This window comes from Gavialis gangeticus, unplaced genomic scaffold (assembly GCF_001723915.1).
Source record: "Gavialis gangeticus isolate Ggan-Ray unplaced genomic scaffold, GavGan_comp1, whole genome shotgun sequence".
NCBI classification, from domain to species: Eukaryota; Metazoa; Chordata; order Crocodylia; family Gavialidae; genus Gavialis; species Gavialis gangeticus.
The window spans coordinates 157,900,170-157,919,527 of record NW_017729025.1 but is presented as its reverse complement, the minus strand read 5'-3'; the positions used below and the strand labels follow the sequence as shown (position 1 = coordinate 157,919,527).

At 46.9% G+C, this 19,358-nt stretch overlaps 1 protein-coding gene across 1 annotated transcript in view; it reads left to right on the top strand.

Annotated features, from left to right (window-relative positions):
• Positions 1-19,358, top strand: part of SYT12 (synaptotagmin 12) — an 87,515-nt gene that overhangs the window by 20,536 nt on the left and 47,621 nt on the right. Inside the window, exons 2-4 of the mRNA XM_019519851.1 lie at positions 6,325-6,385; positions 9,317-9,510; positions 14,914-15,306. Of these exons, the coding sequence (XP_019375396.1) occupies positions 6,352-6,385; positions 9,317-9,510; positions 14,914-15,306 (621 nt within the window). The 5' untranslated portion in view covers positions 6,325-6,351. The remainder of the gene's footprint in view (positions 1-6,324; positions 6,386-9,316; positions 9,511-14,913; positions 15,307-19,358) is intronic.

Genomic DNA, 19,358 nt, shown 5'->3' with positions numbered 1-19,358 from the left:
AAGGAATAACGGCCATAAGTTGCTAGAGAGTAGGTTTAGACTAGATATCAGGAGGCACTACTTCACAGTCAGGGCGACTAGGATCTGGAACCAACTTCCAAGGGAAGTGGTGCTGGCTCCTACCCTGGGGGTCTTTAAGAGGAGGCTTGAGGTCTACCTGGCTGGGGTCATTTGAGCCAGGTTTTCTCTCCTGCCCAGGGCAGGGGGTCGGACTAGAAGATCTACAAGGTGCTTTCCGACCCTACTTCTATGAATCTATGAATACCCGATATGCGCCAGAGTTTATTCCTGCACATTAACTGCATGTGTAGATGTGCCCACTGAGTACTTCAACTTGCCCAGTTTGTGACTATTACTTCAGGGGCCTGCAGACTGATTTCTGGAGGGTCATGGAGTTAGCCTTCTTAAGGAGAGGGTTGAAGGAAACATTCATGAACTGAAAGAGGTTTGAGGTTTAGGGCCAGATCCTACTCCACCTATTAAGTGCCCAAGTCTGATTCCATTCCTTCTTGTCCAAGTCATGAATTTGGTAACCCATCTTCATCTCAGCCTTAAAACTAAGTCACAAAAAACTACAAGCCGGGGGTGTGTGGGGGGGTGACCCACCCACCCACCTCTTGCATAAGCATTTTTTCAGGCACTTTAGCAGGCTGGGATAGGATTCAATCCTTTTGTCTGTTGGCATCTTCCAGTGAGCTGCACCAGCCTTTTTTACTAACTCAGGTGTTCTGGGAAGGACTTTTCACCTGTATTGAATACAGCCTCTTAAAAATATTGTATTGTTCTGATTATATGCCTACTTTTGTTTCCTCCTAAAAAAAAATCATAAAAATCTCTCCACTCTAAGTGGGGTCAACCTACCACTGGGCCCAGCAGCCTTGACTTGCAGTACTCTTGTGCATGCAGTAAAAAACACTGAGTTGAAATCTTTTTCAGTGCAGCTTTTATTTTAGTATGCTTAGTGTTCTTGGCTATTTGACTCCCTGGTGGGGTTCTGTAAGAACAGCGGCAATGCATCTGTTTAATTATCACTTATCAACTTATACTCTGGGGAGGGGGGAGGAATCTACTGTTCCTATAGCTGAGCCTGAAAATGTGGAGTCAAATTGTATGAAGGGTTGACTTGTAACTGGAATAATATGGTAAGTGTAGAGTTGTGATTATGTATCATTGTGCAAGTTCTCCCTAGATGCAGCAGTCTCCTTGTCCAGCAAGCTACCCATGGCAGGGCAAGTTCTCCCCGTGGTAAATAGCTCTTGCTGCAAGAATCTGTTTACTAGAGATGGCATAATCTATATTTTGTAATGACCTGGAAATATGGATGATCCCCTACTGACTAGCAAGTTATATATTGTCCAGAATAAAACCATCTAGACAGCCAAAATGAGAGTGAAATAGGAGATGCAGGAAGAGAGAGCTGAACAGTGCAGGAGCTATGTATGCTTAAAATAGATTGGAAAGGGGGGTAAAGGGAGTAAAAAGTAGGGGAAAATAGGAAAGCTATCTTCACAGAGACCTGAGGCACAGAGAAGGTAACTGCCTAGCCCAAGTCTGCAGTAGATCAGGGAGTTGAACCCAAGTGTCCCTGGCACCCAAACTCACAGATCTCATCCCTCTTCAGCCTCATGCAACCACCCTATGAAATATTCAGCCTCCAAGCTCTTATTGCCTCACTTGCCTCTCAAGCTTCTAGTGTGGCTCTAATACATTACCAGTTAGTGTGATGATTTCAGTCCTGCTTTGTATCACCAAATTGTGCTAACCCTTTGGGAGAAAAATGAGGGCTTCTATCACTCTTTGTCCACAGGGAGGAACCCAGTCTTATGGCTATGTAGTAATGGAATTACAGCACTTCTCAGAGGCATCAAAAAAAACCCAGAGCCTGTACTGTGGCAGGTGCTGTACCCTTGTATAATAAAAGGTAGTTCCTTGCCTTGGATATCTTATAGTCTATTTTGAACTTGGCATGACATGTAATGGGAAACATGCAGCTTGAGAAGGAACAGGGCAACATATTGGTCACACAGCTACTTGCTATAGGTATGTGCACCTAGGGAGATTAGGTCCAATACTTTCTTTTTTCAAGGAGAACAGAGCACAGGAGTGTTGTTGGCTCACTGGGTGTAGGCTCCACAAAAGGAGTCAATGGAGATCTTGCATGTAATTATACTGCCTCTGAATTACAGTAGGGAGTGCCACAGAGAAATATGGCATATGCATGCTCCATCATATCATGACATGGATGGTGTGGTGTGGGTATGTGCTATAAGCATGCATGAGAGACTGAGAGAGCTCTTGGTGCACTCTCACTACTGGACTAGGTTACATCGATTTTCAGATGTGATGAGCCAGGACTTTCTGTGGTGATCCCCAGAGCCATATTAAGATTCACTGGAGCCCTGTGCCTGGGCTATCCCCCTGGCTCTGACCCATATCCTGCTCCACAGCCGCGGGCTCTGTCCCCAGCTGACACAGCGGAAGCAGCGGCCAGAGCAGGATGTGCTGCCTCCCAGGCCCAGGGCAGGAGACATGATCACCCCCACCCGCAGCTCCGCACTGGAGCTAGAGCCTGGAGCCAGTTGTGCAGGACCCTGCACAACATCACCCCATGGCTGGGCAGTGCTGGGCATGTGGAGCCACTGCCCGCCAGGTGTATGTGATGTACACTGAGCTCCAGGGGCAACCCCTTGCCCTGCTGTGGCTCAGTCTGGCTCCAGCAGTACCCAGCAAATGTGCAGGATTGCAGCCGGGTCAAGCTGTGACCTGGCTGTGCTGGGGCTGCGCTGCTGCCGACAGGTCCCAGCCACGCATTGCACCCTACTCTGCTCCCTGCTGCCAGTGGCTCTGGCCACTCCCAGGGCTCCAGTGCGATCGCACCCAGTGCCCCATCCAGTACCCAGTGGCCACGGCCTGCCACGTTGCACATACCTGGCCCAGCCACCTGTTTCGTCCTCACCGAGTTTCCCCTCCACCCCTTCCCCCCCATACCTGCCCCCAGGCATCCAGGAGCCCCTTGGCCCAGGCCTAGCTGACCCATGCATTAACGCACCTATGGCCTGATCCATAGGATCACCTTATCCTACCTCCCACATAGTAGAGTCAATGGAATAAAGGTGAACAAGAGGGTGTTGGCTTGGTGGGATAGCTTGGGGATGGTGGAGAAAGGACATGCCAATGTTTGTGAAAGGAACAAACAAGTGAGGCATCAGGCTGGCATTGCTGGCAGAGCTGAGGATGTGTAGGCAGTGCCACAAAAGACAAGGTTGGAAAAGGGAGGTTACAACAGAGGTACCAGGGGGCCTGAGGGATAGATAAACTTCCAAGCTACTCTGTGTGGCTCTTCTCACTTCCAGTCTTCCACCCTCAAACTCTAACCTTCAACAATCAGCTGTGGGGGGACCCCGGGGGCCCCCCAAATCCAGGAGGCACCAGTTGCTGAGCTGGGGTGGCACGGGGGGAGAGGGGGGCGGGCAATGCACTCCACAGCGGATCCGGAAATGGACCAGAAGTGCTTTTGGTCCACTTCCGGGTCTGCTGCTGAGAACACTGGGGAGCCTCCCACACTTCTGTGGGACACTCCGTGCACCCCAGCATCACAGCATTCACAAGCCACCTGCTACCTAGAGGTATGTAGAAAAAACATTTAAAGCTGTGTCTATGTCCAAATCGCTGAATCTTTCCAAATCGATTCTGAGGGTTCTGATTCGATTCGGAGAGATTAAAGGGTCCTCTGATTCAATTCGGATTTGGAGGTTTGGCCATCAAAACAGGCCGAATCTCTGCCAAATTGAATCAGGGGCTGAAGCTTTGCACAGCCCTAGCGCCTAGCCCTTGTGAAGCTGAGGAAAGTAGTAAGAGAGCAGATGAGGATTTGGGCCAAATCTCAGCTGTGCATGTGTGGGCCAGTGCATGGCATCACAAAGAGGGGATCCCAGAGGAGATGGGACCTAGGCAGAGTCTCTGTTCCACACTGAGGGCAGACCCTGTCCGGGGCAGCTGTTGGTTGGGAAGAAGAGCCTGGTATTCTGATCTGGTACGTTTGTTAGTCCAGGAGTCCTTGGGATGACTGGAAGTGGGAGGAGTCCCTTACAGAGATAATAGGGGCAATAGAAGAACTACATGGAGTTCTGGATACTGGAGGCCCTCTATAAATATTCAGAGCTGCTCAAAAAAAAAAATGAACATGTTTCATGAAATATGAGGGAAAGAGGCAATGTTTTTAAGCCAGCCAAAAGAATTTTTAAAAATGTGTTCTATTGGAAAGCATAACCTGCTCTCAGGTGAAAGAAAAGTGAGAGGGGGGTGGTTGCCACCAAAGCAAGAGCACTGAGAATTTGTCACTTTGGGATTTTCCTGTTTAAAACACAAAAATCTTAAGCCAAAATTAATTTTCTTTGTATTAAAGTTGAAAAACCTTTTTTTTTTCCCCCTGAGAGGTTGAAAAAAAAATTCTTGATGACAACCCCCCCCAGCCCCCCTGCCCCCCCAAAAAAAACTTTGACTAATTCTACAGTCAATCACCTTTGTGCTCCCCTGGATTTACAGTTGCCTGGAGAAGAGTTGTGGAGTGTGTGCAAATGAGAAGAATTTGAACCAAAGCCCATATGGTAGAGTAATAGCAGCTGCTAGGACTGAGAGACTCGAGAGTGGGAGTTAGCGTGTTAATCTGAAGTCAGAAGGCAGGGTAAATACTAGGGCTGTGTGAAATGGCACCATTCGGTTTTGACTTGCGTTTTGACAGAACCACATTCCATTTTGAATTTCATTTTGATTCGAAACCGCTGTTCCGTTTAGTTTCATTGAAATAGTTTCACTGTTTTGATGCTGTTTTGACATTTCGCCTGTAGGCTATAATGGGGAAGTTCAAACAGCCTATAACTTTGTCATTTCTAGCCTGATTTGGATTAAACTTGCAGGGATGGTAGCCCCTTCTGAGGGCATGAAGCCTGCCAAGTTTCAAGGAGATACTTGAAAGGGTATCAGGGGGTTCAGAGAACCTGCACCTCAAAGTCTTGAAAGCAAAAAAACTCATGTCACTTGTATGTGTTAAGCCATAGTGGGGTCAAAACTGCAGGCATCCTAGCCCCTGCGGAGGCCATGAAATTTTTGAAACATTTCAACTTGCCTCATTTCGTTTTGAGGCTGTTTCGAAGCTCTCTGTTTCATTTCGATTTCACTGTTTCAAGCTCAAAACAAGTTGAAACAGCATTGAAACTAAACTGCTGGCAAAATTTTGCACAGCCCTAGTAAATACCTTATAGACTAACTGAGAGAGAGAGAGCACAAGATGTTGTTTACTCGAATTCACTTCATCAGATGCTGTGTCGGAGAGGATCGCCAACCTAATTACAGTTTACAGAGCTGGCACCTTCAGTTGGCTCATACCCTATACCTCCCCTACCACCCCGGTGTGTATTTAAGAGGAATCCAGTTTTAGGTCCAGAGCATCCTAGACTGTAGGACTCCTTTATAAAGCCTTGGTTTAGCCCAGCATGCAGATCTCAGTGTAGGCTTGCCTTCCCACCCCCTGGAAATTTTGGTGGTGCCTGACTCCAGCATTGGATTATAGGAGGCTCATTCAAGGTGCTACATGTCCCTAAAATCAGGCCACACTAGTGTCTCTGTTGGCAGGGCCTGGTGCTGTGCTTCAGAGCTCTGTTCTGTTTTTGGTATAGCCTTTTACCCTGGGCACCTAAAGAAGGTGTCAGTCAGCTGAGCTGGTAAAATTGGAAAAACTCTTGTTGTGCTAGTCAGCCTGGGCTGGCCTGGCCTGTCCTCTCGCATCTTCCCCCCTCCACAGAGTCCTTCCCCCAGTCCCTTACAGACATGGCAGCGGGATAGTGCTGCCTGGCTCAGGGAAGGGTATAGCAAATGACATTTCCCCTCTAAGTGCACCACCCTAATGGCCACCAAGGCTCTTCCATATGCATTCACAACCCTCCCTGGCAGATCCCTGCCTCTGGATTTGCACTGCTCTCACCTGGTCATGCTAATCACATATGCAACATGAGAGGGAACCTAAATTCAGTGACTGGTGGGAGACAGCTGCCCCATCCCCTGCCCCAGATTCAGTCCCCTACCCTCACCTTGGGATCCTGAGTCCTGGCGCTGCCAAGGCCCATATGTGACAACTAACGTACAGCAATCTTTAGCTCCTCAAATAAGGTCAATAAGACACGTCTTCCTATCTGCCAGACTGGAGTTGCTTTCTCTGCTTAGCCGTACTTGTCACAAGATAATCTTCCTCATCCTCTGTGTGTGTTCAGTAAACAAAAAGGTTTCCCATGTGCCTGCTTTCCTGACTACTTCTGTTTTGTGTTTCAGGCAGCCCTCTAGCTGAGGCTATTGGCCATGGACAGTAACACAGTTGAGTATCATACCAGCGGTAAGTATCTCTAAATAGACTCCAGTCTATCAGAGACATCTTTTGCAAATGATATGAGTTGCAATTCTCCCTGCTGGATGGAAGATGAAGTGCTTCCATCTCCACCAGTTTCAAACAGCATATGGGAAAGATGCAGCAACTGTTCACGTTCTTAAAAGAACTATGTATCCAAAGTATTAATATACACATGCTCTGGGAGCGGTGGAGGAGGGCATGTTTTAATTAGAACGGCTCCAAGAGAGCAAGCTTTAGTTAAAGTGTCCCTGCCACCATATTGAGCATGGGGACACTGATGCACAAGATGTGGAGGCTGGCTGGAGCGCAGTAATTATCATGATTAATTGAGTCTGGTCCAATGCATTGTAATTACAGTGTGTTGGAGCAGCCTCCTGGCTCATGTATAAGCACCCAGTGATTCTCAGCCAATATGACATGCCATCCTAGGGTGTCATGAGATCCTTTAAGGGTACCACACAATATTAGCACTGTTGGGTGCACAAATGCCTGCACACAATTCACAAGATAAACCCAGAGATTTCAAAGAGGAATCCATAGTGTCAAAAACATTGTGCCTTGTTTTGGTCCTTCTGAGTTCTTTGCAACAAAAAGAATTGCTGTATTTTTCCATAGTCAAAAAATGATTGAAAGCAAAGAGTTGGGTTTTTTGAGGGATGCCTTGAGCCTAATGAGGGATGCCTTGAGTTTAAAAAGGTTAAGAACCATTAGTGTAAACTTTTGGAAATCATTTCTGGAGGCCATTATTGAGGCAACTGGCTTAGTTAACTGTATCAAACAGGGTTTTATAATGGAAAAAATGTAGTGGAAGTGAAGTGAAGTCTACAGGAATGTATCAGTGATTTGGAATGCGCCTTGTTTTCTTCTGTGAATTTGAAACTCAGCAGTTAATCTGGAATGATTCAATGTAATGAGGGTGCCTTATTCTTATTCCACTTCATACACTAATAAAAGGGAAGAGTGTTCACACATGGAGTTTTCTAGGAGTAGCAAGTTATGCCCAAATAGCTGTGTGAGAGCAAGCCCCGGATGGCCAGAATTGAAGAATTTGATGGAGCCATGCAGAAAAAAAGATGGGTTTACCTCCATCATATTCTTATCACCCAGGAGTGTTACGAGTGGGTTGTTGATGTTTTAAGGGATGCTACTGTGGCAGGGATCAATACAGTAGAGCACTTGCAGTGCTATTTAGGTTGCAGCAGTGATTGGACATACAAGGTACATCTGCCCCAAGTCCCCAACACTCTCTTTCTAGTGGCTTGAGAGCAACAGCAGGCCTCTCTCAAAGTGGCTTCACTGTCTCATTTCAGGGCTGGTACATATGAACAGAGCAGATGGATGGGGTGTGCTTGAGAGCAGTGCAGGGGACATAGTATGACATGCCCATAAAGGTCCTGGTCTCTGTGGGACCCCTATATGCTACCTAAATAACAGATGATGGTGGTGCACCAATAGGATGGAACTCACCAGGGCTCTTACTCCCTTATTTATTTATACTTTGGTAGCACCTAGGAACCCAATTATAATTCAGCCCCCCCTGGTTTGTGCCAGGTGCTGTACAAACACTACACCAAAGAGCTTACAAGCCAAGGCAAGAGAACAAACTAACGCAGATAATTAGAAAGGAAGGGGAACACAGGATTTTAGGCCAGTGTGAAAACCAGAGACCATAGCAAATGTCATACTTTCTGGCCTAAGCGGATCAGCAACCACTATCAAGAAAAAACTCCTTTCCCTGTTGTATCAAAAGGTTAGTTCCATCATATTATAGATGTGATAGCTTCTTCTGGCCCCGCTTTCATTGACTGCAGTCAGAGAGGGGCTGTGGAGGTAGATGGACCATGGTTGTGCTCTAACCTAACACATGCATTCACAGAGACTGCTTTGGCTGTGTCTCTCTCAGGTCTCTGTTCAAGGGCTGATGTCAGTGGACTGGAATATGATCACAGGATAAATGTCTCTTGCTAGATAAAGGCTAGCATTCTGTTTTCACAGCTGGAGGCACTGATCTCCCAGCAGTGTTCTGCAACAAAGATTTTTTTTCTTGTTGCACTGAATGATTGACATGGATTTAATCATTTTATGTGATGGATGCTGGTGCAATGCAGCAACAATTGTTCAACATACCATATTGAGGCTGCTGCATACTCTTCCAGTTACAGCCATGAACCCAGAGTTTCCTCTGTATAGCCAGGTAAATAGGAAGCTTCCCCCAGATTCACTTAGCATCTCTGGACTTTGGGAACTGACTGTTGGGGAAAGAACAATGTACTGTATTTTATCTCATATAACACACCCTTGAATATACAAGGCGCCTTGTTTGTTTGAAAGGCAAAACAAAGGAAAAAATCTTTCCTTGTAGTAACTAAGTAACAGCAGTGGGGAGCAGAGCTTGCCCATCTTTCTGCTCCTTGTGAGTTGTGTGCAGAGTTTACTTTCTCTTATGCCCATAACTGGCAGAAACTGTTCTTACCGTATTTCTCACATATAAAGTGCATTGATATTTCTAGCAATTGTTTTTCGTGTGTGTTTTCCCTCCTCACCCTTGATGATGATCAGTATATGCAATGAAGCAGAAAGGTTGAGAGCCTTCAGTTAATGTCATGTCAGGTACGCTCCTGATTCACATAATGGTGGGACCTCGTTTTCCAGGCAAGCTTCCTTAGCTGCCTTCCTCACTTGAAGCCTGGTGCTGATGCTCCAGTGCAAGGATTGTTAGACAAGAACAGAATCCAAGGCCCATGTAGGTCAGTATCCAACACTGGCCACTATCTGATGCTGCCAAGGAAGGGGTGTAAGAACCCGGCATCTGGTATGGCATATCTAATGCCCTGTTAGTCCTCATCACCAACATGTGGTGATTAGCTTAAGGCATGAGGCTGAAGGTATCCTAACAATAACTTATTTCTATTTTAGTCACAAAGAACCCACCTGGATGGGAAACTGGGATTTATGTGACCGGTGCACTTGCTCTGCTGGGAATAGCTGCAGTGAACTTATGGAAGCTCTGGAAATCTGGGAGCTATCCCATGCCATCTCCATTCCCCAACTACGACTACAGATACCTGGAGCAAAAGTATGGAACAACATATTCCGAGATCAAACACAAGGTAAAGTCAATGGGACAGTGTCACCAGCCAAATGCCTATCAGCCTTGTTGTAGTACAGGGGTGGTCAAAATGCAGCCCATGGGGCCCCTAAAAAATTTAGATAATATTTATCTGCCCCTGGGCTGCCTGTCAGACAGCCCTGGATAGCTTGCCAAAACTCAGTAAGTGGCCCTCTGCCCAAAATAATTACCCACCCCTGTTGTAGTACTAAGGGCTGTAGCTTTCTTATTAAGGACTTAAACAGACAAAGAGGCACTGAGGCATTTGGGGGAGAATTTCGTTTCAGGAGTACTTGATTGATCCCAACCCCAAGCCAGTATAAATCCATGAGCCTCCATTGACATACTTCATATGCATTTCTGGCCCATTGAATCCAAAATCCAGCATCCTACCTTTGCCAATAGGCAGGGGTGGATTTTGATCCTAGCTTCTCATCAATAGAGTACCAGGCTTTGGGGGAACATACTAACCCGGATGCATTGTCCTGTTGTTGTCGCCAGAATTCTGTGGTATTGTTTCTACAGGCGAAGAGGCAGCCTATGCCTTTAGTTTGCCAACTGTTGGGAATCCCATGGGACTTGACTTAGCTCTTGTCACAACTATTGTCTTGAAGATAGGGAGCACCAAAAGGTAATTGAAATAGGAGCTCAGTGGCTAGACAAGCTGCTGTCAGGGGTAGGGTTGGGCTACTGGGGAGATGAAATTCCAACATCTCTAGCACAGAGACTAATACTAGCAAATCAAGTTAGATCAGACCTGCACAACTGGAATGATTGATGCCAAGTCAAAGAAAATACCAGTATATTCCAGGGTAGCAGTATGGCAGTGGCAGTGGTATCATGTGGGCTTTGGTGATTTGAAGCTATACTTTTGGTCTCCTTATTACAAAGAGGATATCATAGACATGAATGCATGAGCAGGAGAGCACATAGAAAATACAGAGGATTCTAGTCCACTGAAGACAAGGGGTATCTGTCCATTTATTTTAAGAGGCTTCAGTTTAGGTCCTTAGTGAGTGAATAAACCAAGGCAAGTAGATGTGTGTTTATAAGCCGAGAATGAAGACATCCACAGATGTAAACCAGGGGTTTCCCTCACCCCAAGCTGTGGTCCAGATCTGAGCTGTGGGCCAGAATGGGCTCCTCCCCAGCTGGATCCATGGGGCCAGCAGCTGCAGCAGGTCCAGTGGCAGCTGTGGCAGGGGCCTGGGGGAACTGAGCCAGCCAGTCACAGGGTGAGCAGGGCTGTGGCAGCACAGTTCTTGCTTACACTCCTGCCATCAACTTCCATGTTCAGTAGGACACAGGGGCCCCCAAAATCTGCAGCAGGCCCTCTCCCTTCCTGTCCACACCCCCAACTTTCAGTAGCCCTCCAGCAGCTCAGCAGCCAAGTAGAACAGCTCTGCAGGCCCTATCTTTGACACTCCTGCCGTAAGCAAGCAAGAGAGGAGAAAGGCAAAGCTGTCATGGACCAGCCTCTTACAGGGGAAGTTCTGCTTTGGGACTCTCCAAAGAAAACCTTATTCTGTTTCCCTCTTCCAAAGGACACCCTGAAGCCATCCCTGACATGGCTTCTTGAGGGGCAAGCCTCTGGCTTCGAGGCCCCAGCTCTTCTCAGCCCCTGACCAATAAACTGAACCCCGACCTCTGAGAGCTCCATCTTTGCTCAGCTCCTGGAAATGGGTGTTGGGAGGGGAGGGGAAGAGTCAGGGTGCCATTGTCCCAAACACCACTACAGACAGCTCAGCTCCAGAGTCTTTATGGACTGCCACTGCAGTTCCCTCAGCCCTCTGTGGGAGTCCTGCTTTCCCTTTCCTTTTGCCTCAGGCAAGACAGGCATGCCTCAGGCATAGACAGCTGCCCTTGCCACAAAACCATTACAAAATGCTAGTTTTAACCCAGGCACTAACAGTCACCCAGTCAAATGAGCAAAATTTTATGGGGAACCCATCAGGGAGCAATCTCTGCAGCCTAGTGCCAGTCCCAGACTGCCATCTCCCCCTGAAGTAGAAAGTGCACCTAGATGCACTAACTATGAAACTATTTACAGCAAAACATGCTCACACTGAGTCCTCCAGAGTGTTCCCCACCAAAACTCAGCCTACTTCGCCTCTTGGGTTAAACAAGGAAACACCTAAACAGTTAAATGGCACAATGCAAGGGCCAGGGGCTGAAGATTGGTCCAGTTCCATTCAAGTAAGTCTAAAGGTACACGTTGATGGCAGTGGGAGTTAGATCTGGGCCCCTTTGAGATGAAAAAGTTTCCTTCTGAACTTGGAAATCCAAGGGAAGCCAATAGAAAGATGCAAGCCACACATACATGACCTAAAGAAGAATGGCTTATGTTCAAAAGCGTTTCTAACTCTATCCAAGTACGCAGTTGGTCCAATAAAAGACAAAGGCAGGGTAGAGGTGCACTTTATAGACTAACCAAGATAGGTAAATGTAGACGTAGAAGTATAGTGCAAGCTTTCATGAATATCTGATGAAGTGAGCTTCAGCTCATGAAAGCTTATGCTTGCTATCTACTGGACAGACAGACAGGTTTTGGTTAGTATACAAGGTGTAAATATTTCTATTTGACTTTAGATTAACATAGCTGTTTGACTGCTTTCTATTGGACTTTAGATTAACATAGCTAACTAAGTCCCAGTAAAAGATATCACTCAAGGAAATTCTTGCTTTACATGTACCTGGACTTTTCTTAAACATAATAGCAGCAGGCAAGCTGTAAAAGAACTGGTGGGGCAGCTGGATTAGTAGTGGGTAAAGGGGCCATTTACATTTCAGAGGGCAAACGCTTCCTTTTGCATCAGATTTTACTAGGAAGGAAGCTGAGGAGATGGTTACCCCAAGCCTGCTGCTTTCAGCTAATAAAAGAAAAGGGTTAGCAGATTAAAGGGTCAAAAGAGTTTGAGATGGTGAAGTATCAGTGGTTAATTTAAGAGCAAAAGGTCACCAGGGCGGTATGGTTATGCTCAAGAAGCTGAAAGGAGGGTGTGAATCAAGTGGCTTAGCAGCTCACAAAATTATGCAGTCTCTCATTGAAAATAGCTACTTATACCAATGATTGGAGGGTAGCAAATCTTGAACTCGCCTTTTAAAATGTGCAAGGCATGATCTTGGAAATTACAGAGCAGTGGTGCCTTATTTCTGTAACGTGCAGTCTGGCTGGAATCCAAGCCAATCAAAGATGGACACACGTCATTGCTAAAACTGTTCATTTTCAAGACAGAATTTTCACTTTCACAAGCTTTTTATCTGATATCATTCAGAGGTGGGAAAAAATATTTTAAAATGTATAAGACTGAATCAGTCTGTCAAAACTGACACTGTAAAATGCTAAACCACATATCAAAGAACAAATGGAAGGTGAAGGTTTCCATTCGTAGTCTCCATCTAAAACACTGTACAAAAATGAAATATTTCCCTCAGAATTGACAGATTTGGGGGAATTGTGTGTGGCAGTAGTTTTTGATTAATGAGAATTTTTTTCATTCAAATGTTCATGATGGTGGTTGTTTTTAATGGAGTGCCTAGATGCTCCAAGATGACTGTTAGTCATTATAAGCACACTTAATAAGAGAGTCCCTGCTCTAGAGAGTCCAGAGTCTAAATGAGAGAGAGGGAATGAACGCAAAAAACTAAAAGATCTAGTTTAGGTGACAGCATACACATGCCCTGACGTTTGGATCAGCTTTATCTATCATTCCTGACTTTTTGTGAGGGCAACCGTGTAAAACAGGCCTGGCTCAGCCCCTTGGCTCTCATGTTCAAACCCAACCTAGCCAGGAGTGATATAAAAAGGACTCTGTGTAGAAAACTGCATCGCAGCAGCCGCAGGGAGCTATTTTTAACCATCTGGTGGTTCATGCTTCTTGCCAGCTCTGTCCTGCTATGCTGGCCTATTACAGTTGCACACTGCTCCTCTCATTTTTCCTTTCTTAAGAATGTAAGAACTGCCATTTATACAGGGTCATACGGGGGGCAGACCATCTGCCCATCTTGTCCAGTAGCTTGCATTACACAGTGTCAGACAGTGGATGCTGAAAGGGAAAGTGAACAGGGTATGACCTGGGTTTTTTTTCTGTTGTTCCTCTCTCACTTGCAGCCTCCTGCATTTAAGGGAGTTTTGATTCAGAGGCTGTATCTCTAATTTTCATGTTCAATAGCAATGCATGCACCTATCCTTCAAAAATTTGTCCAACTGCTTTGTGAAACTGGCTCAATTGTCGGCTCCACATCTGATGGCAACGAGTTCCACGCTTTACTTACACACTATGAGAAAAAGAGCTTCCTTTTGTTAGTTTTAAACTCACTACCTACTAGTTGCATTTTTGATCCCTAGTTCTTGTTAGTGTATTGTTAGAGATAATAAATAATAAATCCCTATTTACTTTCTCTTCACCATTTAGTATTTGGCAAACCCTTATCATGCGCGAGTGTCTCTTTTCTAATATGACTAGGCCTCGCCTCTTTAGTCTGTCCTCACACAGAAGCCTCTCTGTACCACTGATTATCTTTGTTCTTCCCAAATACCTTTTCCCTCTTGGTTCTCAAACTACTTGTCCTCTGAAAGCGTCTTAAAAGTCTCACTCTGCCACAGAGAACTTGAGCCTTTTTCAGGACAGGACATGTGCAAATTAGCTGTTTCCTAGGAAAAGAACAAGAAGGAAGGACAGGGGGGTGGGGGCAAGACGACTGGTGGATAAGCAAGGGATCAAAACATAGAAGGTAAGGATGGAAAGGACCTGTACTGAAGTAGCAAGGGACACATGGGATGCAACTCCGCAGCACTAGTTGGAAGGGAATTGCACAGTCTTTTGGGGAAGCTAAGCAAAATATCTGACCATTTCTCTTAAAAAGTCCCAATATTTTTAGAAAACAGGAATGCAAAAACATCCCTTGGGCCCTCTAGTCTTTGTTGCCTCAGTTTCCTGGTAGGGTTTTGCCTTACAAGGATCCATTAGCAATATGTGGTGAAGCTGGCAGCAGGCAGGGAAGAAAACATGCTTATTAAACATCTGGAATGGCCAGTGTTACACGTTTGGCTTCACTGTTTGTACTGAGCACAGCCCTTTGGTCCCTTATCAATTTAGCCTCCCCTCCCAAAATATGACCTTCTTTCAAGTTTCATGCATATGGTATACATTTCACTGTTTCATCTGGTCTCTCCTAAGTGATATACGCAAAGGGCCTTCTTCCTCTGTTTGCTCTGGGAAGGTTATCTCACTGTCTGATGTTATAGATATTATTACTGGGCAGCTATCTTTATTTCTGATAGCAGTTATGTATTTGGGTCTCTTGTGTCATGTGCTTCACATGCACTGTAATAGCAAATCATTCAGAAATGTACAGGCTAATCAAACCTGAGTGGCTCTTTTATCCTATCCTCTGTCTGCAGAGAGGTGTAACCTCGAACATTCGAAAGGCAGCGGAAAGGACATCCCCGGTCCGCAAACCCAGCCTGAAGATGGATGACACCTTTGAGAATATCAATGAGCTGGGGACCTTGGAACTGATGAACAAAGATCTGGAGCTGGCTCCATATGGAACCCTGAAGAAGTCAGTGTCCACTGACTCGCTTAGCTCCATCTCCTCCATAGGGAATAATTTTGGCCAAGATTTCACTGTGGGCCAGGTGGAAGTCAACATGGAGTACGACGTGCACTCCAACACCCTGCATGTCACACTGCTGCAAGGCAAAGACCTCATGGAGAAGGAGGATGTTAACTTTGAGTCTTGCTTTGTGCGTATCAGCTTGGTTCCAGATGAGCAAATCGTTGGCATCTCCAGGGTAAGCCTCTACCATCTCTTGCAATGTGTATGCATGTCTTGAGCAGTGTGCATCATGTACAAGAGCTGTTATGGTTGATGTTGAACAGACCTCTGAAGCACTAGGTGCACAGTTTGGTCATGGCTTGTCTGGGCATTCAGGAGAAAAATCTATGTGTGAGTCTCTAAGGGCTCCTCTTCCCTGCTTGGAAGAGGCTAGTTCAGCTTGGCAAGAATAGGCTTAGCATGTGTTCTGAGGAGTGGTCACAGAAGCCAGGTATCTGGGGGTATGTCTACACCATCTCAGCAAGGATATTCTCACCCACCTGCTCCCACTTGCATGCGACAAACCTGGAAATGTGCCAGTGAAACCTCTTCAAGAGTAACCCCCTGTGGCCGCTTTTGAGACTCTTGAGAGTGGGTCCACCAGCACATTCCTGGGTTTGGCGGGTGTGAGCAAGAGTAGTTGAGCAGACATACCCAGGGACCTTGCCAGAAGCACAATGTTTGGAGGCAGTTAGTAGAGGGATTATAGGAAACAACTAGCTGGTTTACAGCCTTGGGCTATTGTGCTTGGAACACTTGCAATTGCTTTCCTCCATATTTGTGGAGCACAAGCACGGTGCTGGACATCTGTCGGGGAGGGATATACCACAGCCCTCGAGCAACCCCACAGAACAGGGAAAAGGGAGGACAGGGTGGGTAACCATGACATAATTCAGTGTTATTTCTTGTTGAATGGGGATAGGTTCTAAGTCCAGGGTGAAGCCCTCCGCAAAACTTGATGGCAATGGGGTTCACCAAACACAGAATCATATTGTCCCCATCTTAATTCCCAGTCGCTTAACCCGAATGGATCTATCTCAAATGGAATTTATGAAGAAATGTACATTTTGGAGTCATGCAAGCAACAATTTTACCCAGCTGGGAGTGAGGTTGTGGTTCTGCATTGGTGCTTGTCACTGACTCTCATTGCAAAAAGGCTCTTCATTTCAAAACTGCTGGTTTAGTAGAAATGTGCATCCTGTGGGTCATTCTGTGACTGTATATGTCTGCTGGAGCAGAAATGGATTTGCACTCAGTACCATGCTATAAAGCATAAAAGATACCAGTTTCATGCTGTTTTATTCAGGGGCACAGCTAGCATCTTGTGAATGTTTCTATGTCTTCTTGGACATGGGTGCCTTGTCCCCATGAAACAAGTGAGTCAGTGTCTCCAGGCGTTTTGCTCATGGGGTTAATAGTCTTTATCTTTACTCTGAGCTGACCTTCATGGCCATGTCATTATGGGAGATGGTTCTTCCAGAAAAGATGGCAGAAAACTTGGCAGAAGTTATCACTAAATGAGGTAAGAGGCCATAAGTGGCCTCCTTAGTGATAGCAGCCAAAGGCCCCTGCCCCAGCAGGGTTCTAGCTGTATCCGTGACGTAACCATCTAGCCGACAGCTGAATCAGCAAGAGATTCATTCCTCTCTAGTTCTCATTGTGCTCAGACCTTTGCACTGCACTGAAGGTCTCTGGAACTGTCATTCCTGACTCACATGCAGGACCATAACTAGGGATGAGCAAGTGAGGCACCAGCCCTGGGTGCTGACTCAGTCTATATCACAGTGCCCCATCTCATTGCCTCAGCACCAGCAGCCCCATACCAAGCAGTAGCAGCTGGGGATGGGCAAATAACAATGTGGCAGCAGCAGCTGGGTCTTTGAGTCCCCAGGGCAGGTAAGACTGACTGGCTTCATCCTTTCACCCTCCTCCCCCATCACTTTCTGTCACTTGAGGAACCCTCTCCACTCAGGGTACAAGGGTTTTGCCCAGGGTGCAAAACTTGTTATTTATGGCTCTGCTTATAAGAAAAGCCTCATAGTCTCCTCTGCTGCCCCAACCACCTTTTGGTGGATTGAAGTTTCCCTGTCCAAGCAGGCAGAAATGCCCAGGCCCTTCCCCATCAGAAACTGAGACTGGAATTGACACCCGCACAATATCCAGATTTGGTTCCTTCTTGCGAGAAATAAACATTTGTTTCTGTGACAGCTTCCAGTACTGGATGCATGCCTTTTAAGTGGCAGCTATCCAAAACCAGATGGTGATCTGTTTATGTTGGGGGCTCACGTTTATAGAGCAGATACTGGGCACACTCTGCTCGACTCCTCTAGCAGCACTTTCCTTCCTATTTAGACAATGCACAAGGATTAAAATATCTGGAGAGTACTCTTCATCGATCAAAGCTGGGACACTTGCATTAGTATCTATCCATCCAGAAAGTCAGCTACGCTGTCTCTGCTTCCAAGAGCAGTGTGCAGGTCAGATTGCTCCAGGGCTATCATGGGCTATGGGAGGGGTAAAAAATAATTGATGTCACTCTTGTTTAAGAGGCATCCAGCAGTGTTTAATCTGACTGAAGTTGGACACCAGCTTGAGCCAAAGGGGATCTGAGTTCCTTTCCTGACTGCATGTGATTGAGAGCAAGTTGCTCTGTGCCCATTAGCATGGAAATGGGATTTCTTTGCTCTTGTCTCTGTGTTGTAAGCTCTTCAGGGCCTGGAGCATGCGCACGCATGTACTTGTGTGTGTGTGTGTGTGTGTGTGTGTGTCTGTCTGCATGCACACTCGTACTGCACCCAACGCAAAGAGGCCTTGATCTTCTTTGAGATTCCTGGGTGCTGCCATAGTACTAACAGTAGTCACCACCCGCAGGAGACAATTGTAAGCTGCAATGGCCAAGCTACTGTAATCAGAAGGGGGGATGGAAATTACCTACTATTAGATTTCAACTGACAGTGTTAAAATGGCCACTTGACAGAGAAGGGTGGAGGAAATCTGCCAGGGGCTGTAACCCAGAAGACAGCCCAGTGTGAGGACTATGTCAAGGGCTGCTGTAGAGATTGGGCCAGGTCTTGGTATTTCCCAAGTGCATGTGAACACAGTGCAGAGCTGGCCTTAGGGAAAATGGTGCCCTAGGTGAATTTGTATTTTGGCACCACCCCAAGACAGTTCCCTTCCCCCAAGTCAGTGGTGCTGCTGCAGGCAGAGGCGGGTGTGCAGGAGTGCGGGGCGTAGTGCGGCAGGAAGGCGGTACCACCTGCACTGCCTGGCCTGGCTCCTCCTGAGCAGTGGCTGGAAACAGAGGGCTGGGCTGTGCTGGGCAGTGCTCCTCCTGTCTCTGGCTGAGGCAAGGTGGGGTGAGGGGAGAGTACTGCTGTGGTGCCCCCTGACCGTGAAGCCCATGTCACCCACTCCTGAGGCTGGCTCTGACACTATGCCTTTGCCTTCCAGCTCCAGTTCTGAAATGCAGGGCAGCTGAAGGCAACTGAGCTGCTACTGGTGATGACTCTGCTGGGCCACCTGGTATTTGCTGCAGCCAGGCCTTTGAGCACATGGAGTGCTCCAGCAGCATAGATTGGAAAGCAGGCTGCCTGTCACTCCCCTACATTCAGCCTCTGGCCTATGTGAGCAAATGCCATGTAAGGCAATGATGTCTCACATGCTTCCATGAACAGGGAATGTCTTCAGACGCACTTACTCTTGGGGACAAATTCATGCTATCTAAGTGGGTAGCCCGTGTAGGGAAGTCTCAGGAGGAGGGAGGGAGAGATGAGGAGTGGGAGCTTCATTCCAGAGCTCCCCAGCTTAGGCAGTGCCAGAGGTGCGTGCTCTACTTTCATAGATTCATAGATTGTAGAGTCGGAAGGGACCACAAAGGATCGTCGTGTCCGACCCCCTGCCACAGCCAGGGAAGAGCGCTGAGGTCATAGTTTCATAGTTGGTAGGGTCAGAAGGGACCTGGGCAGATCATCAAGTCCAACCCCCTGCCATGGCAGGAAAAAGTACTGGGGTCAAACGACCCCAGCAAGGTGTTCATCTCGCCTCCTCTTAAAGACCCCCAGGGGAGGAGCCAGCACCACTTCTCTTGGGAGCTGGTTCCAGATCCTAGCCGCCCTGACCGTGAAGTAGCGCCTCCTGATGTCTAGTCTGAATCTACCCTCTTCTGGCTTGTGACCGTTATTCCTGGTCACTCCTGGTAGTGCTCTGGAGAACAGGGACTCCCCCAGTGCCTGCTGGTCTCCTCTGATA